This window comes from Coregonus clupeaformis, chromosome 10 (assembly GCF_020615455.1).
Source record: "Coregonus clupeaformis isolate EN_2021a chromosome 10, ASM2061545v1, whole genome shotgun sequence".
Lineage (NCBI taxonomy): Eukaryota > Metazoa > Chordata > Actinopteri > Salmoniformes > Salmonidae > Coregonus > Coregonus clupeaformis.
This window is the reverse complement of record NC_059201.1, coordinates 6,372,596-6,398,019: the sequence shown is the minus strand read 5'-3', so window position 1 is coordinate 6,398,019 and position 25,424 is coordinate 6,372,596. Positions and strand designations below refer to the sequence as shown.

The 25,424-nt window shown below is 43.3% G+C and overlaps 1 protein-coding gene across 1 annotated transcript in view; it reads right to left on the bottom strand.

Annotated features, from left to right (window-relative positions):
- kif5ab (kinesin family member 5A, b) overlaps positions 1-25,424 on the bottom strand; it is a 115,330-nt gene that overhangs the window by 21,219 nt on the left and 68,687 nt on the right. The window contains exons 5-14 of the mRNA XM_041887372.2: positions 21,706-21,754; positions 19,190-19,245; positions 18,946-19,033; positions 17,507-17,631; positions 9,129-9,233; positions 8,608-8,756; positions 7,759-7,912; positions 5,161-5,400; positions 4,927-4,995; positions 484-690 (exon numbers count right to left, since the gene is read on the bottom strand). Of these exons, the coding sequence (XP_041743306.2) occupies positions 484-690; positions 4,927-4,995; positions 5,161-5,400; positions 7,759-7,912; positions 8,608-8,756; positions 9,129-9,233; positions 17,507-17,631; positions 18,946-19,033; positions 19,190-19,245; positions 21,706-21,754 (1,242 nt within the window). The remainder of the gene's footprint in view (positions 1-483; positions 691-4,926; positions 4,996-5,160; positions 5,401-7,758; positions 7,913-8,607; positions 8,757-9,128; positions 9,234-17,506; positions 17,632-18,945; positions 19,034-19,189; positions 19,246-21,705; positions 21,755-25,424) is intronic.

Sequence of the window (25,424 nt, the reverse complement as noted above, 5' to 3'; positions counted from 1 at the left end):
GAAGAAGAAGAAGAAGAAGAAGAAGAAGAAGAAATAGTTTGTCTTTTTCATTTCTCCCAAACCCCCCACATACATACACCCACCAAAGGAGTAAAGGAGGGGAGGGAGGGAGCGGCACACAGCTCAGAGCAGAGGGGAGCAGAGAGGGAGCAGAGAGGGAGCAGAGAGGGAGCAGAGAGGGAGCAGAGAGGGAGCAGAGAGGGAGCAGAGACAGCTGCCATAGAATGATCGGTAGATGGATGGACGCATGGATGGAGGAAAAGCACTGTGTACAAAAACACATTTTGATTGACGGATTGATCAAAGGTTCAAGTAATGCAAGAGGAAGGGGGTTAGGATGGATGGATGGATATCGATGGATTGATGAACAGATGGATGGATGGATGGATGAACAGATGGATGGATGGATGGATTATTTTTTTTAAATATATTTTATTTAACCTTTATTTTCACAGGGAATAAAGGTAAGGAGGTATAGCCTACCATTTTCTTGGCCAGTTCCTCAGCCAGTAGCTTGTTCTGCAGACTCTTATCCTCCACCTCCTGGCTCTTCTGATCGTAGTTAACAGCCAGCTCCTCCAATGCCTGCAGAACCTCCTTGACCTCCGCCTTGGCAACCTCACTCTCCATCTGCAGTCTGCCCAGCTCCCCAGACACTTTCTCACTGTCCCCACGGGACGAGGCAAGGAGCTGGGAAACAAACAGATACACAGACAGACATGTTAGACATGACCCTAACCCAGCTCAGCTCTGACATCTCCTTCTCACTGTCCCAACAGGAAAAGGCCAGCAGCTGGGAGAGAAACAGATACACACATGTTAGACATAACCCTAATCCTAGCTTCAAGTACACATCTAGGTTCAACCCTAACCCTAGCCTCAACCACAACCCTAATCCTAGCTTCATGTCCACATCTAGGTTCAACCCTAACCCTAGCCTCAACCACAATCCTAATCCTAGCTTCATGTCCATATCCCGGTACAAATCTAGCCCTACCCTCAACCACAACCACAACTCTAACCCTAGCGTCATGTCCACATCCCGGTTCAACCCTAACCCTAGCATCAACCACAACCCTTACCCTACATCATGTCCACACCCCGGATTCAACCCTAACCCCAGCCTCAACCCTAGCCTTAACCCTAACCCTAACCCCAACACTAACCCTAGCTTCATGCCCACACCCCGGATAAACCTTATCTCTAATCTCAACCACAACCCTAACCTTAACCCTAACCCTACCCAGCTCCAATACCACCATCTCATTGGATGACACCAGGAGCTGGGAGGGACCCAGGTACACACTCAAGAGATCCTCGATTAATCCTAAATGAACATCAACAGAACTCCATTAATCTCCTGGCAAATAGACTGAGTGGAGCTCTGATGGGCTGACTAATAGAGAGAGAGAGGAAGATAGAGAGATAGAGGAAGATAGAGAGATAGAGGAAGATAGAGAGATAGAGGAAGATAGAGGAAGATAGAGAGATAGAGGAAGATAGAGAGATAGAGAGATAGAGGAAGATAGAGAGATAGAGGAAGATAGAGAGATAGAGGAAGATAGAGGAAGATAGAGAGATAGAGAGATAGAGAGATAGAGGAAGATAGAGAGATAGAGGAAGATAGAGAGATAGAGGAAGATAGAGAGATAGAGGAAGATAGAGAGATAGAGGAAGATAGAGAGATAGAGAGATAGAGGAAGATAGAGAGATAGAGAGATAGAGGAAGATAGAGAGATAGAGGAAGGTAGAGAGATAGAGGAAGGTAGAGAGATAGAGGAAGGTAGAGAGATAGAGAGATAGAGGAAGATAGAGAGATAGAGGAAGATAGAGGAAGATAGAGAGATAGAGGAAGATAGAGAGATAGAGGAAGATAGAGAGATAGAGGAAGATAGAGAGATAGAGAGATAGAGGAAGATAGAGAGATAGAGGAAGATAGAGAGATAGAGGAAGGTAGAGAGATAGAGGAAGGTAGAGAGATAGAGGAAGGTAGAGAGATAGAGAGATAGAGGAAGATAGAGAGATAGAGGAAGATAGAGGAAGATAGAGAGAGAGGAAGATAGAGAGATAGAGGAAGATAGAGAGATAGAGAGATAGAGGAAGATAGAGAGATAGATAGATAGAGGAAGATAGAGAGATAGAGGAAGGTAGAGAGATAGAGAGATAGAGAGCTAGAGAGAGGAAGATAGAGAGATAGAGGAAGATAGAGAGATAGAGGAAGATAGAGAGATAGAGAGATAGAGAGATAGAGGAAGATAGAGAGATAGAGAGATAAAGGAAGATAGAGAGATAGAGAGATAGAGAGATAGAGGAAGATAGAGAGATAGAGGAAGATAGAGAGATAGAGGAAGATAGAGGAAGATAGAGAGATAGAGGAAGATAGAGAGATAGAGAGATAGAGGAAGATAGAGAGATAGAGAGATAAAGGAAGATAGAGAGATAGAGAGATAGAGAGATAGAGAGATAGAGGAAGATAGAGAGATAGAGGAAGATAGAGAGATAGAGGAAGATGGAAGATGGAAGATAGAGAGATAGAGAGATAGAGGAAGATAGAGAGATAGAGAGATAGAGGAAGATAGAGAGATAGAGAGATAGAGATATAGAGGAAGATAGAGAGATAGAGGAAGATAGAGGAAGATAGAGAGATAGAGGAAGATATAGAGATAGAGAGATAGAGGAAGATAGAGAGATAGAGGAAGATAGAGAAGATGAGAGAGAGAGGAAGAGAGAGATATAGAGGAAGATAGAGAGATAGAGGAAGATAGAGAGATAGAGGGAAGATGAGAGATAGAGAGATAGAGGAAGATAGAGAGATAGAGGAAGATAGAGAGATAGAGAAGATAGAGGATGAAGAGAGATAGAGGAAGATAGAGATAGAGAGAGATAGAGGAAGATAGAGAGATAGAGAGATAGAGGAAGATAGAGAGATAGAGGAAGATAGAGAGATAGAGGAAGATAGAGAGATAGAGGAAGATAGAGAGATAGAGGAAGATATAGAGATAGAGAGATAGAGAGATAGAGGAAGATGAGAGATAGAGGAAGATAGAGAGATAGAGAGATAGAGGAAGATAGAGAGATAGAGAGATAGAGGAGATAGAGAGATAGAGGAAGATAGAGAGATAGAGGAAGATAGAGAGATAGAGGAAGATAGAGAGATAGAGAGATAGAGAAGATAGAGAGATAGAGAGATAGAGGAAGATAGAGAGATAGAGAGAGAGAGATAGAGAGATAGAGGAAGATAGAGAGATAGAGGAAGATATAGAGATAGAGAGATAGAGAGATAGAGAGATAGAGGAAGATAGAGAGATAGAGAGATAGAGGAAGATAGAGGAAGATAGAGAGATAGAGGAAGATAGAGAGATAGAGGAAGATAGAGAGATAGAGGAAGATAGAGAGATAGAGGAAGATAGAGAGATAGAGGAAGATAGAGAGATAGAGGAAGATAGAGAGATAGAGAGATAGAGAGAGGAAGATAGAGAGATAGAGGAAGATAGAGAGATAGAGGAAGATAGAGAGATAGAGAGATAGAGGAGGATAGAGAGATAGAGGAAGATAGAGAGATAGAGAGATAGAGGAAGATAGAGAGATAGAGGAAGATAGAGAGGAGAGATAGAGAGATAGAGGAAGATAGAGAGATAGAGAGGAAGATAGAGAGATAGAGGAAGATAGAGAGATAGAGGAAGATAGAGAGATAGAGAGATAGAGGAAGATAGAGAGATAGAGGAAGATAGAGAGATAGAGGAAGATAGAGAGATAGAGAGATAGAGAGAGATAGAGAGATAGAGAGATAGAGGAAGATAGAGAGATAGAGGAAGATAGAGAGATAGAGGAAGATAGAGAGATAGAGGAAGATAGAGAGATAGAGGAAGATAGAGAGATAGAGGAAGATAGAGAGATAGAGGAAGATAGAGAGATAGAGGAAGATAGAGAGATAGAGGAAGATAGAGAGATAGAGAGATAGAGAGAGAAGATAGAGAGATAGAGAGATAGAGGAAGAGATAGAGGAAGATAGAGAGATAGAGGAAGATAGAGAGATAGAGGAAGATAGAGAGAGGAGATAGAGATAGAGGAAGATAGAGAGATAGAGGGAAGATAGAGAGATAGAGGAAGATAGAGAGATAGAGAGATAGAGATAGAAGATAGAGAGATAGAGGAAGATAGAGAGATAGAGAGAAGATAGAGAGATAGAGGAAGATAGAGAGATAGAGAGATAGAAGAAGAGGAGATAGAGAGATAGAGATAGAGAGATAGAGAGATAGAGAAGATAGAGAGATAGAGAGATAGAGGAAGATAGAGAGATGAAAGAGGAAGATAGAGATAGAGGAAGATAGAGAGATAGAGAGATAGAGAGATAGAGGAAGATAGAGAGATAGAGGAAGATAGAGAGATAGAGGAAGATATAGAGATATAGAGATAGAGAGATAGAGAGATAGAGGAAGATAGAGAGATAGAGGAAGATAGAGAGATAGAGGAAGATAGAGAGATAGAGGAAGATAGAGATAAGGAAGATAGAGGAAGATAGAGAGATAGAGGAAGATATAGAGATATAGAGATAGAGAGATAGAGAGATAGAGGAAGATAGAGAGATAGAGGAAGATAGAGAGATAGAGGAAGATAGAGAGATAGAGGAAGATAGAGAGATAGAGGAAGATAGAGAGATAGAGGAGATAGAGATAGAGAGATAGAGAGATAGAGGAAGATAGAGAGATAGAGGAAGATAGAGAGATAGAGGAAGATAGAGAGATAGAGGAAGATAGAGAGATAGAGGAAGATAGAGAGATAGAGGAAGATAGAGAGATAGAGGAAGGTAGAGAGATAGAGGAAGGTAGAGAGATAGAGGAAGATAGAGAGCTAGAGAGAGGAAGATAGAGAGATAGAGGAAGATAGATGAGGTGCTAGAGGAAATTAAGACATAGTGTCTTCTACCTCTTCCTGGTCCAGCATCTGTTCCTTCAGCTTCTCTACCAGCTGACTCTGCTGGTTGATCTCATCGTCCTGTGTAGACATAGACACACACACACAGAGAACCAGGTATGTTGTACAGAGCCTCATGGTTAAAATAGTTCATCATGCATCTCCCTCAGAGAGGTGGAGACAAATCCACTCCACTTATGCCACATCAAGCACCAACTTCAATAGCACGTTTAATTTCACCCTGACCTTGTCATCCAGCTGCTTGTAGAGTTTGCGTATCTCCTCCTCGTACTTCTGTCTCTCCTCCTCTGAGATCCTGATCACTATGGAAGATGAACTGTCTTCTCTGGGGAGTCGACCCAGACTGGAAGATGAACTGTCTTCTCTGGGGAGTCGACCCAGACTGGAAGAGGAACTGTCTTCTCTGGGGAGTCGACACTCAACAGGCACAGCCCCGGGACTCAACTGATCCAGCTCAGGAACCTCCTCGTCTGGTGGGGGTCAGTGGATCATGAGGAGGACAGACCACATTGGGGGAGATATACTGTGTGTGGGAGGGGTGTGTGTATGTGTGCGTATGTGTATGTGTGTGTTTTTACAAGATGTAATGTATGTGTGTCTGTCTACAGTCTGTGAATGACTACAATGATATGTATGTGTCTGTCTACAGTCTGTGAATGACTACAATGATATGTATGTGTCTGTCTACAGTCTGTGAATGACTACAGTGATATGTATGTGTGTGTCTATAATATAAATGTGTGTTCTCTCCTCACGGACTAGCCCATTGAGAGTAATGAATGATATTAGGTCTGCTCTGTGGATTACTGACAGGTCTGCTCTGTGGATTACTGACAGGTCTGCTCTGTGGATTACTGAGAGGTCTGCCCTGTGGATTACTGACAGGTCTGCTCTGTGGATTACTGACAGGTCTGCTCTGTGGATTACTGACAGGTCTGCTCTGTGGATTACTGACAGGTCTGCTCTGTGGATTACTGACAGGTCTGCTCTGTGGATTACTAAAACATAAGAATGCATAAAACATAAAGGGCTCTATTTTCGGTTGGCGTTAAGGCAGCTCAAGTGTCAAACGCACGTTCGTTGGCAATTTCGACCTGTTAAAGCTGCCGCTGTGCCGTTTTCAAACTGTTGCGCAAGGATTGGCAATTTACGTGTTTTACTGTATTTCAGCTCGGTTGTGCTTAGATGGGAGGGGTGGAAATATCTGAGGTGTGTCGCTAAAAATGTGATCCAAAGTGCTAATTTCAGGCAGGTAGGGATATTTAAGACCAACCAAAAGCTGGTTAAAACCCTCCATAGTCTACGTTGTCTTAGACATATTATATGCCCACAGGGAGCAATTATTGTCCCTGTAAGTGTATTTAGACATAGCCTATTCAAAACAAGTTATTGCTTTGTTTTGTTTAGAATTTGATTAGAATTATTCACTCTCTTTTTAGGCCTTATCAATAATGAATGTAATCTTGCTTATTGACCATGTTTGGAATGTCCATGCTCAGCCATAATGTAATTTACAGTAGGCCTAGGCCCTATATCAGTAGGAATACCATGTAGGCCTATAACTTTCCATATTGAAGCTATGCAATTACTTAGAACACTGTGGACTGCAAACTGGTTAAAGTTAACGCATTTAGCAAAGATGGGATAGGTCTACATTTTGTTATTTTGTTTCTGTAAGCTATTTAACACACTATAACGGACTAAGATTGAAATTGGAGTTGATTCCAAGGCAATACATAAAAGACCGTAAATACACAACTTGAAGCAACCACCTTTTTAACCATGACACACGTTCTGATTGGCCAGTGAGGGTCAAGCGGCAACACACCTACAACTTATCAAAACCCAGCCATTTCTGACACACCCCCGAACCTATAGCACTACCGCCAGCGCTAAGAATTACCATTGTGTTAGGTTTGTTAAAATAGAGAATGTGTGTGTGTGTGTGTGTGCGTGCATGCTTGTTTGTGTTTGCATCCCTGTGTGTGTGTGTGTGTGTGTGTATCTATGTGTGTGTGTAGTTCAGTGTGTGTTTAAACCCAAGCATGTGTGTGTGTGTGCCTTTTAGTGCAACAAGATCTCATAATTTCCCTTCAAAATGTGACGTGTTATGGATGAACGTCTATTTTTGATGAGTTAACACCACGTGGTTACAGGGTTAATTTCCGCGTGGTTACAGGATTAAAACAGGAACAACTCAAAGGTTAAAAGTTTAGGCATACATTTTTTTGTGGTTAAGGTTAGGGCTATGATTTGGGGAAGGCTCTGCAAACCAACCGACCTCATACCATCAAGTATCATCAAGTATACATTCTCACGGCTTGCTAGATAATTGTGAACTGCCGTAGCGCTGTGGTCTGAGCAGCACCCTTTGGATCTGAGCATCACGAGTTCGTTCCCAGTAATGGGCAATAGTTTTAATTTTTTTGGTGAGTGCCGAGGAAGGTATATATATCGACATTCTCAGGACCTTTTCAAACGTCCAACATCAACGTCTATTTCTAGTGATCAGGCTGTTTAGGGTGTGTGTATTTGTGTCCGGTGTGTGTGTGAGTGTGTATGTGCGTGTATTCGTGTCCGGTGTGTGTGTGTGTGTGTGTGTATGTGCGTGTATTCGTGTCCGGTGTGTGTGTGTGTGTGTGTATGAGTGTGTATGTGCGTGTATTCGTGTCCGGTGTGTGTGTGTGTGTGTGTGTATGAGTGTGTGTGTGCGTGTATTCGTGTCCGGTGTGTGTGTGTGTGTGTGTGTGTGTGTGTGTGTGTGTGTGTGTGTGTATGAGTGTGTGTGTGCGTGCTACTTGACTTGCCTATTCCGTGGGCGGCCTCCCCGTTCCTCCATTGGTTGAGCTCAGCCTCCAGTCTCTGGACCGTCTCCTTCATCACTCTGTTCTTCTCCTTCTCCTTCCCGTACTTCTTCTTCCACTGTTCTGCTGTCAGCTCCAGGTTCACTGAGGCTGTGTTCCTGATGGTCTTAGCTCTGGTGGGGGGGGGGGAGACAGAGGGAGAGGGCATCATTCTATCAAATCCACATAGCAATAACGATAACAATTATATTCAATTCAAAATTCATTATCCCCACAGGGAAATTCATTGTGCAGCCAGCAGTTTTTCAAATGGATAGAACTCATTCACAATCATCTGTATTATTATTAGTCTTTTCCCATGGTTTAATAAAGTCACAGAATGGTTTTGGTTATTGTAATTTACTACTACTTTAATTTAGACGGACTCCACGGGGATGTTTGTGCCAGTGGAGGCTCCTCAGAGGAGGAAGGGGGAGGACCAGTGGAGGCTCCTCAGAGGAGGAATGGGAGGACCAGTGGAGGCTCCTCAGAGGAGGAAGGGGAGGACCAGTGGAGGCTCCTCAGAGGAGGAAGGGGAGGACCAGTGGAGGCTCCTCAGAGGAGGAAGGGGAGGACCAGTCGAGGCTCCTCAGAGGAGGAAGGGGTGATTGTGAATAGCCAGTGTATAAACCTAATTGTGGCAGGTTTTATGATGATTAAATTCCAGTTGAGAGAAAGTCTTTATATCAGAACACATTTCAGAGGAATGTCTCAGCTCAATGAAGAGAATAGTGCAGTGTGTGTGTGCGTGTGCACACGTCCATATGTGTGTGTGCATGTGTACTCCCTTTCATATGTGTGTGCATGAGTCTGTGTGTGTGTGTTTTACCGTTGTCCGAACATGAGTGTGGACTTGGTCTCCTGGTCGTTGTAGCTGGATGGAGAGCAGCAGATGAACATGGTGGTCCTACAGTTTCCCCCTAGGGAGTCCTGCAGGATACGGGTCATCTTACTGTCACGGTACGGGACATGGGTCTTCTACAGGGGGAGAGGGATGGGGGGGAGGGTGAGAGAGAGAGAGAGAGGGGGGGAGAAAGGGGTGGGGAGAGAGAGGGTGAGAGAGAGAGAGAGAGAGAGAGAGAGAGAGAGAGAGAGAGAGAGGGGGGGAGAGAGGGGGATGGAGGAGGGAGAGAGGGGAGAGAGGGGGATGGTGAGAGAGAGAGAGAGAGAGAGAAAGAGAGAGAGAGAGAGCAATCATTAATCGCTGAACCAAACACAGGCAGCTGCAGAATCACTCTCTACATTCCAGTTTCCAGTGAATTAATTAGAACATCTATTTATTTACATTCGATTTCACAACACCAAGATGAACAATTATGGATGTAACGGGGGTGGGGGGGGTAGACTTACAGTTCCTTCAGCCAGAGCAGAGATGACGTTGCCCAGGGAAGACAGTGACTTGTTAATGTTCTTAGCTTCATCCAACACCGCTCCCTCTGCTCCTGTCTTACTGACCTGGGGATACATGTCATATATAACATCAGATCTGGTCATATATAGTTAGTCACGGATGAGGAACGACACTACAAACTCATACAGTACAGGAGATTATGCACAACACCAGGCTCATACATGATGATCAGCTATACAGAAACAGCCTCATACATGATGATCAGCTATAGAGAAACAGCCTCATACATGATGATCAGCTATACAGAAACAGCCTCATACATGATGTACATGCCTTTTCCCCCTCAGGAGACTGAAAAGATTTGGCATGGGTCCTCAGATCCTCAAAAAAGTTATACAGCTGCACCATCGAGAGCATCCTGAGTGGTTGCATCACCACCTGGTATGGCAACTGCTCTGCCTCCGACCACAATGCGCTACAGAGGGTAGTGCGTACGGCCCAATACATCACTGGGGCCAAGCTTCCTGCCATCCAGGACCTCTATACCAGGCGGTGTTAGCGGAAGGCCCTAAAAATTGCCAAAGATTCCAGCCACCCTAGTCATAGACTGTTCTCTCTGCTACCGCACGGCAAGCGGTACTGGTCCAAAAGGCTTCTTAACATATTCTACCCCCAAGCCACTTTACCCCTACCTACATGTACATATTGCCCCAATTACCTCAACTAACCTGTACCCCCGCACATTGACTCGGTACTGGTACCCCCTGTATATAGCCTCGTTATTGTTAGTTTATTGTTGCTCTTTTATATTTTACTCTAGTTTATTTAGTAAATATTTTTCTTAACTTATTTTTCTTAAAACTGCATTGTTGGTTAAGGGCTTGTAAGTAAGCATTTCACGGTAAGGTCTACACCTGTCGTATTCGGCGCATGTGACGAATACAATTTGATTTGATTTAAAGCTACACAGAAACAGGTAAAGTATGTAATCAAGATCTGTCAATATATAGCTGGTCATGGATAGCCCACTATCCATCAATTACCATTTATGGGCGGCAGGTAGCTTAGTGGTTAAGAGCGTTGTGCCAGTAACCGAAAGGTCGCTGGTTCTAATCCCCGAGCCGACTAGGTGAAAAATCTGTCGTTGTGCCCTTGAGCAAGGCACTTAACCCTACTTGCTCCTGTAAGTCGCTCTGGATAAGAGTGTCTGCTAAATGACTAAAATGTAAATGTAAATTACTAACACTTGAGGGCTGAAGCTCTTATCTTCTACCAGTATAGAGGATAGTTGTTGCTTACCTATACACCATTTATCATTCAATAACTGGCCCTTGTGGACTGAAATACTGCTGAATGTGTCCTCTAGCAGGTGGTTTATTGATCCATTCATGTCAATTCCAGTCAAATGAAAAAAACACAAGTGTTTAGGCCCTCCAGCACTACAGTTGAATAGGCTGGTCCCCTGTGGTCTTGGCGTTGTAAACTCCGTTAATGTACCATGTGTAGATCCACACTCCATCTCTTGGGATGCATTAACGCTAGGTCATTACCACACTAGCCCCTGCTTCCTGGTTAAAGCTAGTGCTGTGTTCAAATACCCATACTAACATACAGTATACTATATACTTCATGAGTATATCCTACATACTATATACTATTAGTTCATCTTAGTATACTGTAAATGAACGATATCCTTTCAATTGAGCGTGCTAGCGCTTCGCCTGTCTACCGGAAGTTGATGCTGTTGCTATGCAACCTCTTGCTAGCTTGTTAGCATAACAAATGACTAGCTAGACATTTTACGATTTCGGTTGTGTTCGTCAATTCAACATGGGGTGTGTTCGTAAATGCAATCTGGAATGCCAGAGAGCGCTCTGGGCGTTTGTAAATTCAGAGCGTTGTCTGATTGTCTGTTCATAAATTCGGAGCGTTTCGCTCTCGGAGCAATTATTTTGTCCATTAAAATAACATCAAATTGATCAGAAATACAGTGTAGACATTGTTAATGTTGTAAATGGCTATTGTAGCTGGAAACGACTGATTTTGTATGGAATATCTCCATAGGCGTACAGAGGCCCATTATCAGCAACCATCAGTCCTGTGTTAAAATGGCACGTTGTGTTTGCTAATCCAAGTTTATCATTTTAAAAGGCTAATTGATCATTAGAAAACCCTTTTGCAATTATGTTAGCACAGCTGAAAACTGTTGTGCTGATTAAAGTAGCAATAAAACTGGCCTGCTTGAGACTAGTTGAGTATCTGGAGCATCAGCAATTGTGGGTTCGATTACAGGCTCAAAATGGCCAGAAACCAATAACTTTCTTCTGAAACTCATCAGTCTAATCATGTTCTGAGAAATGAAGGCTATTCCATGCGAGAACTGGCCAAGAAACTAAAGATCTCGTACAATGCTGTGTACTACTCCCTTCACAGAACAGCGCAAACTGGCTCTAACCAGAATAGAAAGAGGAGTGGGAGGCACCGGTGCACAACTGAGCAAGAGGACAAATACATTAGAATGTCTAGTTTGAGAAACAGACACCTCACAGGTACTCATCTGGCAGCTTCATTAAATAGTACCCGCAAAACACCAGTCTCAACATCAACAATGAAGAGGCAACTCCGGAATGCTGACCTTCTAGGCAGAGTTGCAAAGACAAAGCCATATCTCAGACTGGCCAATACAAAGAAAATATTAAGATGGGCAAAAGAACACAGACACTGGACAGAGGAAAAAAGTGTTATGGACAGACGAATTGAAGTTTGAGGTGTTCGGATCACAAAGAAGAACATTTGTGAGACGCAGACCAAATGAAAAGATGCTAGAGGAGTGCTTGATTTTATTTTTTTATTTTTTGTCATATAGCAGACGCTCTTATCCAGAGCGACTTACAGGAGCAATTAGGGTTCAGTGCCTTGCTCAAGGGCAAATTGACAGATTTTTCACCTAGTCGGCTCGGGGATTAGAACCAGCTCTTTCGGTTACTGGCACAACGCTCTAAACCACTAAGCTATCTGCCGCCCCAGGTAGCTTAGTGACAGCTTGCCATCTGTCAAGCATGGTGGAGCCAATGTGATGGTCTGGGGGTGCTTTGGTGGTGGTAAAGTGGGATCTTGAAGAAGGATGGCTATCACTCCATTTTGCAACGCCAATGCCATACCCTGTGGACGGCGCTTGATTGGAGCCTATTTCCTCCTACAAAGCACAGCTCCAAACTATACAATAACTATTTAGGGAAGAAGCGGTCAGCTGGTATTCTGTCTATAATGGAGTGGCCAGCACAGTCACCGGATCTCAACCCTATTGAGCTGTTGTGGGAGCAGCTTGACCGTATGGTATGTAAGAAGTGCCCATCAAGCCAATCCAACTTGTGGGAGGTGCATGGGGTGAAATCTCTTCAGATTACCTCAACAAATTGACAACTAGAATGCCAAAGGTCTGCAAGGCTGAAATTGCTGCAAATGGAGGATTCTTTGACGAAAGCAAAGTTTGAAGGACACAATTATTATTTCAATTAAAAATCATTATTTCTAACCTTGTCAATGACTACATTTCTTATTCATTTTGCTATATTTCCTATTCAAACTCATTTAATGTATGTTTTCATGGAAAACAAGGACATTTCTAAGTGACCCCAAACTTTTGAACGGTAGTGTAGTAATGTACTGCCTGGCAAGTTCGATGCATTAGTAGCCAACTAACGTTAGGTAGCTAGCTAACATACCGGTACATACTGCTGTAATGCTATGCGGTTCATAAGGATAGCGTAGCTAACAAATTGTCAGCCAACATAACGTGTAACGTAATTTATTTGAAAAGTCATTCCTTTATTACATTAATCAACATTTTCTTAACATTTGTCATAATTAGTTAAAGCAATGAATTTGTATCCGCTCTCGTCAGATTTCAGCTGCATATTTTCTACAATTTTCTTCAAATCTGAAAACGTTGTGAAGCCACGCCCATTTTCGGAGGAATTGCATTATGGGCCCTAAATCACGGAAATAGAGATAGTAAGTATTTTGGCGAATTTAGTACGACATCCGGGAACTTTTGGCATACTAACTATATCCCTACTATGACCAATAAGCATACTACATACTCAATTTACATCACAAATAGTACGTTAGTGCGGTTAGTATGAGTATTCGAACACAGCTTAGGTCATTACCACACTAGCCCCTGCTTCCTGGTTAAAGCTAGGTCATTACCACACTAGCCCCTGCTTCCTGGTTAAAGCTAGGTCATTACCACACTAGCCCCTGCTTCCTGGTTAAAGCTAGGTCATTACCACACTAGCCCCTGCTTCCTGGTTAAAGCTAGGTCATTACCACACTAGCCTCTGCTTCCTGGTTAAAGCTAGGTCATTACCACACTAGCCCCTGCTTCCTGGTTAAAGCTAGGTCATTACCACACTAGCCTCTGCTTCCTGGTTAAAGCTAGGTCATTACCACACTAGCCCCTGCCTCCTGGTTAAAGCTAGGTCATTACTACACTAGCCCCTGCTTCCTGGTTAAAGCTAGGTCATTACTACACTAGCCTCTGCTTCCTGGTTAAAGCTAGGTCATTACTACACTAGCCCCTGCTTCCTGGTTAAAGCTAGGTCATTACTACACTAGCCTCTGCTTCCTGGTTAAAGCTAGGTCATTACTACACTAACCCCTGCTTCCTGGTTAAAGCTAGGTCAGTGTTCAAATACCCATACTAACATACAGTATACTATATACTTCATGAGTATATCCTACATACTATATACTATTAGTTCATCTTAGTATACTGTAAACGAACGGTATCCTTTCAATTGAGCGTGCTGGCGCTTCGCCTGTCTACCGGAAGTTAATGCTGTTGCTATGCAACCTCTTGCTAGCTTGTTAGCATAACAAATGATTAGCTAGACATTTTACGATTTCGGTTGTGTTCGTCAATTCAACATGGGGTGTGTTCGTAAATGCAATCTGGAATGCCAGAGAGCGCTCTGGGCGTTTGTAAATTCAGAGCGTTGTCAGATTGTCTGTTCATAAATTCTGAGCGTTTCGCTCTCGGAGCAATTATTTTGTCCATTAAAATAACATCAAATTGATCAGAAATACAGTGTAGACATTGTTAATGTTGTAAATGGCTATTGTAGCTGGAAACGACTGATTTTTTATGGAATATCTCCATAGGCGTACAGAGGCCCATTATCAGCAACCATCAGTCCTGTGTTCCAATGGCACGTTGTGTTTGCTAATCCAAGTTTATCATTTTAAAAGGCTAATTGATCATTAGAAAACCCTTTTGCAATTATGTTAGCACAGCTGAAAACTGTTGTGCTGATTAAAGTAACAATAAAACTGGCCTCCTTGAGACTAGTTGAGTATCTGGAGCATCAGCAATTGTGGGTTCGATTACAGGCTCAAAATGGCCAGAAACCAATAACTTTCTTCTGAAACTCGTCAGTTATTCTTGTTCTGAGAAATGAAGGCTATTCCATGCGAGAACTTGCCAAGAAACTAAAGATCTCGTACAATGCTGTGTACTACTCCCTTCACAGAACAGCGCAAACTGGCTCTAACCAGAATAGAAAGAGGAGTGGGAGGCACCGGTGCACAACTGAGCAAGAGGACAAATACATTAGAATGTCTAGTTTGAGAAACAGACGCCTCACAGGTACTCATCTGGCAGCTTCATTAAATAGTACCCGCAAAACACCAGTCTCAACGTCAACAGTGAAGAGGAAACTCCGGAATGCTGACCTTCTAGGCAGAGTTGCAAAGAAAAAGCCATATCTCAGACTGGCCAATACAAAGAAAAGATTAAGATGGGCAAAAGAACACAGACACTGGACAGAGGAAGATTGGAAAAAAGTGTTATGGACAGACGAATTGAAGTTTGAGGTGTTCGGATCACAAAGAAGAACATTTGTGAGACGCAGACCAAATGAAAAGATGCTAGAGGAGTGCTTTATTTTATTTTAGTCATTTAGCAGACGCTCTTATCCAGAGCGACTTACAGGAGCAAACAGGGTTCAGTGCCTTGCTCAAGGGCAAATCGACAGATTTTTCACCTAGTCGGCTCGGGGATTAGAACCAGCTCTTTCGGTTACTGGCACAACGCTCTAAACCACTAAGCTACCTGCCGCCCCAGGTAGCTTAGTGACAGCTTGCCATCTGTCAAGCGTGGTGGAGCCAATGTGATGGTCTGGGGGTGCTTTGGTGGTGGTAAAGTGGGATCTTGAAGAAGGATGGCTATCATTCCATTTAGCAACGCCAATGCCATACCCTGTGGACGGCGCTTGATTGGAGCCTATTTCCTCCTACAAAGCACAGCTCCAAACTATACAATAACTATTTAGGGAAGAAGCGGTCAGCTGGTTTTCTGTCTATAATGGAGTGGCCAGCACAGTCACCGGATCTCAACCCTATTGAGCTGTTGTGGGAGCAGCTTGACCGTATGGTACGTAAGAAGTGCCCATCAAGCCAATCCAACTTGTGGGAGGTGCATGGGGTGAAATCTCTTCAGATTACCTCAACAAATTGACAACTAGAATGCCAAAGGTCGGCAAGGCTGTAATTGCTGCAAATGGAGGATTCTTTGACGAAAGCAAAGTTTGAAGGACACAATTATTATTTCAATTAAAAATCATTATTTCTAACCTTGTCAATGACTACATTTCTTATTCATTTTGCTATATTTCCTATTCAAACTCATTTAATGTATGTTTTCATGGAAAACAAGGACATTTCTAAGTGACCCCAAACTTTTGAACGGTAGTGTAGTAATGTACTGCCTGGCAAGTTCGATGCATTAGTAGCCAACTAACGTTAGGTAGCTAGCTAACATACCGGTACATACTGCTGTAATGCTATGCGGTTCATAAGGATAGCGTAGCTAACAAATTGTCAGCCAACATAACGTGTAACGTAATTTATTTGAAAAGTCATTCCTTTATTACATTACTCAACATTTTCTTAACATTTGTCATAATTAGTTAAAGCAATGAATTTGTATCCGCCTCGTCAGATTTCAGCTGCATATTTTCTACAATTTTCTTCAAATCTGAAAACGTTGTGAAGCCACGCCCATTTTCGGAGGAATTGCATTATGGGCCCTAAATCACGGAAATAGAGATAGTAAGTATTTTGGCGAATTTAGTACGACATCCGGGAACTTTTGGCATACTAACTATATCCCTACTATGACCAATAAGCATACTACATACTCAATTTACATCACAAATAGTACGTTAGTGCGGTTAGTATGAGTATTCGAACACAGCTTAGGTCATTACCACACTAGCCCCTGCTTCCTGGTTTAAGCTAGGTCATTACCACACTAGCCTCTGCTTCCTGGTTAAAGCTAGGTCATTACCACACTAGCCCCTGCTTCCTGGTTAAAGCTAGGTCATTACCACACTAGCCCCTGCTTCCTGGTTAAAGCTAGGTCATTACTACACTAGCCTCTGCTTCCTGGTTGAGGCTAGGTCATTACCACACTAGCCTCTGCTTCCTGGTTGAGGCTAGGTCATTACCACACTAGCCTCTGCTTCCTGGTTGAGGCTAGGTCATTACCACACTAGCCTCTGCTTCCTGGTTGAGGCTAGCTCATTACCACACTAGCCTCTGCTTCCAAGGCCTTTGACCACCGAACATTCTACATGGTGAGTCGCCACCATTCATCGACACCCAGCAGGTGATCTAAGTTCATTATGGTGTGTCTTGTCCTTTACCTTCTCACTCCCAGCCAGGGAAAATAGACAGACAGATGTAGTGAACTCTTACCTTCTCACTCCCAGCCAGGGAAAATAGACAGACATGTAGTGAACTCTTACCTTCTCACTCCCAGCCAGGGAAAATATACAGACATGTAGTGAACTCTTACCTTCTCACTTCCAGCCAGGGAAAATAGACAGACATGTAGTGAACTCTTACCATGTAGTGAACTCTTACCTTCTCACTTCCATTCAGGGAAAATAGACAGACATGTAGTGAACTCTTACCTTCTCACTCCCAGCCAGGGAAAATAGACAGACATGTGGTGAACTCTTACCTTCTCACTTCCAGCCAGGGAAAATAGACAGATATGTAGTGAACTCTTACCTTCTCACTTCCATTCAGGGAAAATAGACAGACATGTAGTGAACTCTTACCTTCTCACTTCCAGCCAGGGAAAATAGACAGACATGTGGTGAACTCTTACCTTCTCACTCCCAGCCAGGGAAAATAGACAGACATGTAGTGAACTCTTACCTTCTCACTCCCAGCCAGGGAAAATAGACAGACATGTGGTGAACTCTTACCTTCTCACTCCCAGCCAGGGAAAATAGACAGATGTAGTGAACTCTTACCTTCTCACTCCCAGCCAGGGAAAATAGACAGACATGTAGTGAACTCTTACCTTCTCACTCCCAGCCAGATCCACTAGGTAGAGCTTCCCACACAGTTTCTGCTCTGTCTCCACATGTTCCTGTTTAATGTTGATCAGGAAGATACTGTGACTCCTGGAGCTGTGTTCATTCATATCTGGAGAGAGGAGGAGAGAGGAGGAGAGAGGAGAAGAGAGGAGAAGAGAGGAGAAGAGAGGAGGAGGAGAAGAGAGGAAGAGAGAGGAGAAGAGGAGGAGAAGAGAGGAGGAGAGAGGAGAAGGGAGGAGAAGAGAGGAGAAGGGAGGAGAAGAGAGGAGAAGGGAGGAGAAGAGAGGAGAAGAGAGGAGGAGAGAGGAGAAGAGGAGAGGAGAAGAGAGGAGAAGGGAGGAGAAGAGGAGAGGAGAAGAGAGGAGAAGAGAGGAGAAGAGGAGGAGAAGAGAGGAGAGGAGAGGAGAAGAGAGGAGGAGAGGAGGAGAAGAGAAGAGAGGAGAAGAGGAGGAGAAGAGAGGAGAAGAGAGGAGAAGGGAGGAGAAGAGAGGAGAAGAGAGGAGGAGAGAGGAGAAGAGAGGAGAAGGGAGGAGAAGAGAGGAGAGGAGAAGAGAGGAGGAGAGAGGAGAAGAGGAGAGGAGAAGAGAGGAGAAGGGAGGAGAAGAGGAGGAGAAGAGAGGAGAAGAGAGGAGAAGAGGAGGAGAAGAGAGGAGAGGAGTGGAGAAGAGAGGAGGAGAGAGGAGAAGAGAGGAGAGGAGAGGAGAGGAGAAGAGAGGAGAAGGGAGGAGAAGAGGAGGAGAAGGGAGGAGAAGGGAGGAGAAGGGAGGAGAAGAGAGGAGGAGAGAGGAGAAGAGAGGAGAAGAGAGGAGAAGGGAGGAGAAGGGAGGAGAGAGGAGAAGAGAGGAGAAGAGAGGAGAAGAGGAGAGAGGAGAAGAAGAGTGGAGAAGGGAGGAGAAGAGGAGAGAGGAGAAGAAGAGAGGAGAAGGGAGGAGAAGAGAGGAGAAGAGAGGAGAAGAGAGGAGAAGGGAGGAGAAGGGAGGAGAAGAGAGGAGAAGAGAGGAGAAGAGGAGAAAATGGGAGAAGAGAAGAGAGAAGAAGTGTTTGTGTGAGAGTAGAGGAGAAAGAGATAGTAACAGAGGTAGTAACAGAGATAGTAACAGAGATAGTAACAGAGGTAGTAACAGATAGTAACAGAGATAGTAACAGAGGTAGTAACAGATAGTAACAGAGGTAGTAACCGAGATAGTAACAGAGATAGTAACAGAGGTAGTAACAGAGATGGTAACAGAGGTAGTAACAGAGATAGTAACAGAGGTAGTAACAGAGGTAGTAACCGAGATAGTAAGAGAGATAGTAACAGAGATAGTAACAGAGGTAGTAAACCAATATGATAGACCCCACAGACCCTATAGAAGATTCTGCAGAGTTACTCTACAGACGTGACTTCACACTATACATTGTACTAAGTGTCATTTGTACTTACTGGTGACAGCAACATGGCGGTTGGCTTTTCCCTCGTCAATAACATCCATCACCTCCTCTGGGCTGGAGACAAAACGCTCAGTGCAGCCCTGAGATACAATTCAACAAATGACAGAAGTTAGATAACTTTCCTAACTCTCCTGAGTCAAAAAGTGATGCAGATGACACATCTCTAATGTAGACACCATCATAGATGGGCCAGTTAACATCACATCGTCACCTCAGCTGATGACAGTCTGACTCACCTTCACATACGGAACCCTGTTCTTGTCCTCGTGTACTGCCAGGTTAGTCTTAGTCACTGAGAGAGATGAAGATAGGCTTCATTATTATTCTGCATGACAAACCAACTCTTACCTTTTGAAGATGTTACTTTCATATCTTCCCAAAGGCCCAAAACACTCAAATCAAATTCAATCAAAATGTATTTAAAGTGTACTTCCCGGACATTTCACATACGCAGACGCAACACACGTACAGACAGAAACAAGAGGTCATTACAGTACATGGACAATCACAGAACAGGAGAACAACAACTCTTAAAGTCTGACGTAGAGACCTGTTGCTGCTCTGACTGTCTACCTCAGGCCTCCTCAGGCCCAGAATGTCAACTCAATTTGATTTCAACAGAAAACGTACGGTACAACAGACACTGGGGCCATGTACGTACGTAGTTACTTTATGTTTCAGGTTTGTGTATTTTTGATGAGAGAACATATTCAATCTGTATCAGATTTAAGTCAAGGCTGTATTCCCTCTCAGAGGTATGTGTGTGTGTCATCTTTTGTTTTGACTGGAGTGTCTCTAAGTCTGACAGGATTGCTGCATCTCTGACTCAAGCCTCCCCAGGCCCTGGACTGTCAACCTGAGGTCATTTAAACAGGAAACTTACAGACAATACAGACACTCCTTCTGGACATGACAGGGGTAGAGGGTAGGATTGAATGGCGGGAACCCGGTTATCAAGATTTACCGGGATTTACCGCCCAAAACCACTCCCTTTTCCCGGGATAAATAACTGCGAGAAACCAGTAAATTATAATAAATTATTAACGGTATATGAACAGCATGGCGTGAAATGATATGCGATGTCTAAATCTGGCTTCTCTACGGGCTCTGCATGATGAATCAACGCTCAGGGTGGGGACAGACAGCCGACCTCAGTATGGAGCAGCAGGTCACAATGCATGTAGACCTACTGTACATATCACCTCAACATTGGCACTGTTTGTCTTGTGACAGGTATGCCTAAACTTTCTGCAGAATAGCCTATGCTACGCTAACATAAACGCGCGTTTAATTTACCCATCTCCATCTGGCTTTTGGGGGTCACCTTGTTTTTTTAATTGTAAAGTCTTTTACTTTTGGTTTTGTACACCAGCTTCAAACAGGTGAAAATACAATATTTTTGGGTTATGGAAAATATATTTCACTGCTGTTTAAATGGTACAATGATTCTCTACACTACTGCTTGTTTTGTCACATAAACTGAAATGAGAAACTATTAGAATTTTAGCAACCAGGAAATGGCGGAGCGATTTCTGCATATTGCATCTTTAACTCTGTGTTTTTGATGAGAGATCATATACAAGTTAAAACTGTGGTGGGGTGTGTGTGTGTGTAGGTCGCGTGTGTGTCTGATGTTGTTTTCCCATCACTCTCTATCCATCAGCAATGTTTTGTTTGCTTTTTTCCTTACCTACCTGCTAGTTATTCACTGTTCTCTTCCTTTCTCTCTCTATCTGCTTTCTCTCTCTCCCACTCTCTCCCACCCACCCACCCACCCTGATCACGTGATGTGGGTATCATTTTACAGGAAGTCAAGCATATCTAGAGTATAACTTCACATGATGTGGGTATCATTTTACAGGAAGTCAAGCCTATCTACAGTATAACTTCACGTGATGTGGGTATCATTTTACAGGAAGTCAAGCCTATCTAGAGTATAACTTCACATGATGTGGGTATCATTTTACAGGAAGTCAAGCCTATCTAGAGTATAACTTCACATGATGTGGGTATCATTTTACAGGAAGTCAAGCCTATCTACAGTATAACTTCACGTGATGTGGGTATCATTTTACAGGAAGTCAAGCCTATCTAGAGTATAACTTCACATGATGTGGGTATCATTTTACAGGAAGTCAAGCCTATCTACAGTATAACTTCACGTGATGTGGGTATCATTGTACAGGAAGTCAAGCCTATCTAGAGTATAACTTCACATGATGTGGGTATCATTTTACAGGAAGTCAAGCCTATCTAGAGTATAACTTCACATGATGTGGGTATCATTTTACAGGAAGTCAAGCCTATCTACAGTATAACATGAGGGTATCATTTTACAGGAAGTCAAGCCTATCTACAGTATAACATGAGGGTATCATTTTACAGGAAGTCAAGCCTATCTACAGTATAACATGAGGGTATCATTTTACAGGAAGTCAAGCCTATCTACAGTATAACATGAGGGTATCATTTTACAGGAAGTCAAGCCTATCTACAGTATAACATGTGGGTATAATTTTACAGGAAGTCAAGCCTATCTACAGTATAACATGTGGGTATCATTTTACAGGAAGTCAAGCCTATCTACAGTATAACATGTGGGTATCATTTTACTGTTGTACACACACAGAAGACTCTTCAAAACTCTAAACAGAAGAGGACATAACGAGTGACATTGAAAACAGCGATGACTCATCGTGTATCAGAATTCACTCAGCCCCAATGCCATCCACCAACATAACACATTACTTACCATCCAGAAGGTCCCGTATTTTGTCCATGTAGATTTCGAAATAGGACACCTGGTGAAGAGAGGAGAGAGCATATTGAGAGAAACTAATCTTTGAGAGAAAAGGGGTGGCGGATTATACGAATCTGCCAAATATGTTAAAACTCACAGGCATTAAATGTTAGATATAGTCTACCGTGAGCACAGAGATTAGGTTCTGGCTGCCGAGATTATACTAGGCATTAACTATGAGATATTATAAGATAGTTGTGATTCAGGCAAATGCACAAATACGATAAGATACTAATGATTATTCATATCCATTCCATCAGTCCAGAGCCTATGACTACAGATGTCATACACAGGTGTCAGTGATGCTGATGCAGTAGACTGGTTTGTTCCAGATGTTTATGCCTTTACTAGATGTTACTGATGTTTGTGACGTTTTATTAAATATCATGCATCATGCATTTATTTTTTTATTTTCACCTTTATTTAACCAGGTAAGCCAGTTGAGAACAAGTTCTCATTTACAACTGCGACCTGGCCAAGATAAAGCAAATAGAAAATCCATATACAGTGTGTGCAAATGTAGTAAGTTATGGAGGTAAAGCAATAAATAGGCCATAGTGCAAAATAATTACAATTTAATATAAACACTGGAGTGATAGATGTGCAGAAGATGATGTGCAAATAGAGATACTGGGGTGCAAATTAGCAAAATAACAATATGGGGATGAGGTAGTTGGGTGGGCTTATTACAGATGGGCTGTGTACAGGTGCAGTGATCGGTAAACTGCTTTGACAACTGATGCTTAAAGTTAGTGAGGGAGATAAGAGTCTCCAGCTTCAGAGATTTTTGCAGTTCGTTCCCGTCATTGGCAGCAGAGAACTGGAAGGAATGGCGGCCAAAGGAGGTGTTGGCTTTCGGGATGACCAGTGAGATATACCTGCTGGAACGCATACTACGGATGGGTGTTGCTATGGTGACCAATGAGCTGAGTTAAGGCGGGGATTTGCCTAGCAGTGATTTATAGATGACCTGGAGCCAGTGGGTTTGGCGACGAATATGTAGTGAGGGCCAGCCAACGAGAGCGTACAGGTCACAATGGTGGGTAGTATATGGGGCTTTGGTGACAAAATGGATGGCACAATGATAGACTACATCCAACTACATCCAAAAGTAGAGTGTTGGAGGCTATTTTGTAAATGACATCGCCGAAGTCAAGGATCGGTAGGATAGTCAGTTTTACGAGGGCATGTTTGGCAGCATGAGTGAAGGAGTCTTTGTTGCGAAATAGGAAGCCGATTATAGATTTAACTTTGGATTGGAGATGCTTAATGTGAGTCTGGAAGGAGAGTGTACGGTCTAACCAGACACCTAGGTATTTGTAGTTGTCCACATATTCTAAGTCAGACCTGCCGAGAGTAGTGATTCTAGTCGGGCGGGCGGGTGCAAGGCTACTGAAGGAGTGTTGTATGGCATTGAAGCTCGTTTGGAGGTTTGTTAACACAGTGTCCAATGAAGGGCCAGATGTATACAAAATGGTGTCGTCTGCGTAGAGGTGGATCTGAGAGTCACCAGCAACAAGAGTGACATCATTGATATACACAGAGAATAGAGTCGGCCCGAGATTTGAACCCTGTGGCACCCCCATAGAGACTGCCAGAGGTCCAGACAACAGGCCCTCCGATTTGACACATTGAACTCTATCTGAGAAGTAGTTGGTGAACCAGGCGAAGCAGTCATTTGAGAAACCAAGGCTATTTAGTCTGCCAATAAGAATGCGGTGATTGACAGAGTAGAAAGCCTTGGCCAGGTCGATGAAGACGGCTGCACAGTACTGTCTTTTATCGATTGCGGTTATAATATCGTTTAGGACCTTGAGCGTGGCTGAGGTGCACCCATGACCAGCTCGGAAACCAGATTGCATAGCGGAGAAGGTATGGTGGGATTCGAAATGGTCGGTGATCTGTTTGTTAACTTGGCTTTCAAATACTTTCGAAAGGCAGGGCAGGATGGATATAGGTCTGTAACAGTTTGGATCTAGTGTGTCATCCCCTTTGAAGAGAGGTATGACCGCGGCAGCTTTCCAATCTCTGGGGATCTCAGACGATACGAAAGAGAGGTTGAACAGGCTAGTGATAGAGGTTGCAACAATTTTGGCGGCTAATTTTAGAAAGAAAGGGTCCAGATTGTCTAGCCAGCTAATTTGTAGGGGTCCAGATTCTGCAGCTCTTTCAGAACATCAGCTGTCTGAATACTCGTGCCAGGTCAATTAGAAAGGCCTGCTCGCTAAAGTGTTTTAGGGAGCGTTTGACAGTGATGAGGGGTGGTCGTTTGACCATGGACCCATTTTGGATGCAGGCAATGAGGCAGTGATCGCTGAGATCCTGGTTGAAGACAGCGGAGGTGTATTTAGAGGGTAAATTAGTCAGGATGATATCTATGAGGGTGCCCATGTCTACGGATTTAGGGTTGTACCTGGTAGGTTCCTTGATAATTTGTGTGAGATTGAGGGCATCTAGTTTAGATTGTAGGACGGCCGGGGTGTTAAGCATATCCCAGTTTAGGTCACCAAGCAGTACGAACTCTGAGGATAGATGGGGGGCAATCAATTCACATATGGTGTCCAGGGCACAGCTGGGGGCTGAGGGGGGTCTGTAGCAAGTGGCAACAGTGAAATACTTATTTCTGGAAAGGTGGATTTTTAGAAGTAGAAGCTCAAACTGTTTGGGCACAGACCTGGATAGTATGATAGAGCTCTGCATACAGTATACATCCACAGTAACTCCAGTGATTACAGAGGGCTATGCATAGAAATAGAATGACTAGAACGGACGTCCCCATTCAAATCAATGATGGCATGCATAATGGGTGGACTGGCAGCCATTTTTTGTGTACCAATGCCAGGAATTAAAAGCTGGAAGTGTACCCTTCAATCTGTGCTGTGATTTGTTGAGTCAACTCAACTGACAATACAACAAATACATTCCACTGCATGAGCGACATCAGTTAATTACTCCGAAATTTCCGACTTGCTAACCTAGGTGGAAGAGTCAGATCCCGAGTTTCCCACTTGGGAGGTACTAGAATCAACCAATAGGAAGCTCTATGCAAATAACTTACTTTTAACTAGGAGGTCCCGAGTTTCCGACATGACGTGAACGCGGCATTAGCATCATTTGAATGAACATTCTACATTACCATGGAAATTATTGCATCATATTACCAGGCAGCCATTACAAATGTACCCCTGAGTTTTCCAGTCAAATTGGCAGAGTTAGAGCTTCCAAGCCTGTTCTATTCATTCTATTTCTATGGGTCTGTGGCTATGATGGATTCAGACGCACAGTTGCAGTTGTGTTGAGTGGGTGCAGTAGTCTGGTCCAGTGATCTGTATACTATGGTAGCCTTGTCCAGTGATCTGTATACTATGGTAGCCTTGTCCAGTGATCTGTATACTATGGTAGCCTTGTCCAGTGATCTGTATACTATGGTAGCCTTGTCCAGTGATCTGTATACTATGGTAGCCTTGTCCAGTGATCTATATACTATGGTAGCCCTGTCCAGTGATCTATATACTATGGTAGCCTTGACCAGTGATCTGTATACTATGGTAGCCTTGTCCAGTGATCTGTATACTATGGTAGCCTTGTCCAGTGATCTATATACTATGATAGCCTTGTCCAGTGATCTGTATACTATGGTAGCCTTGTCCAGTGATCTGTATACTATGGTA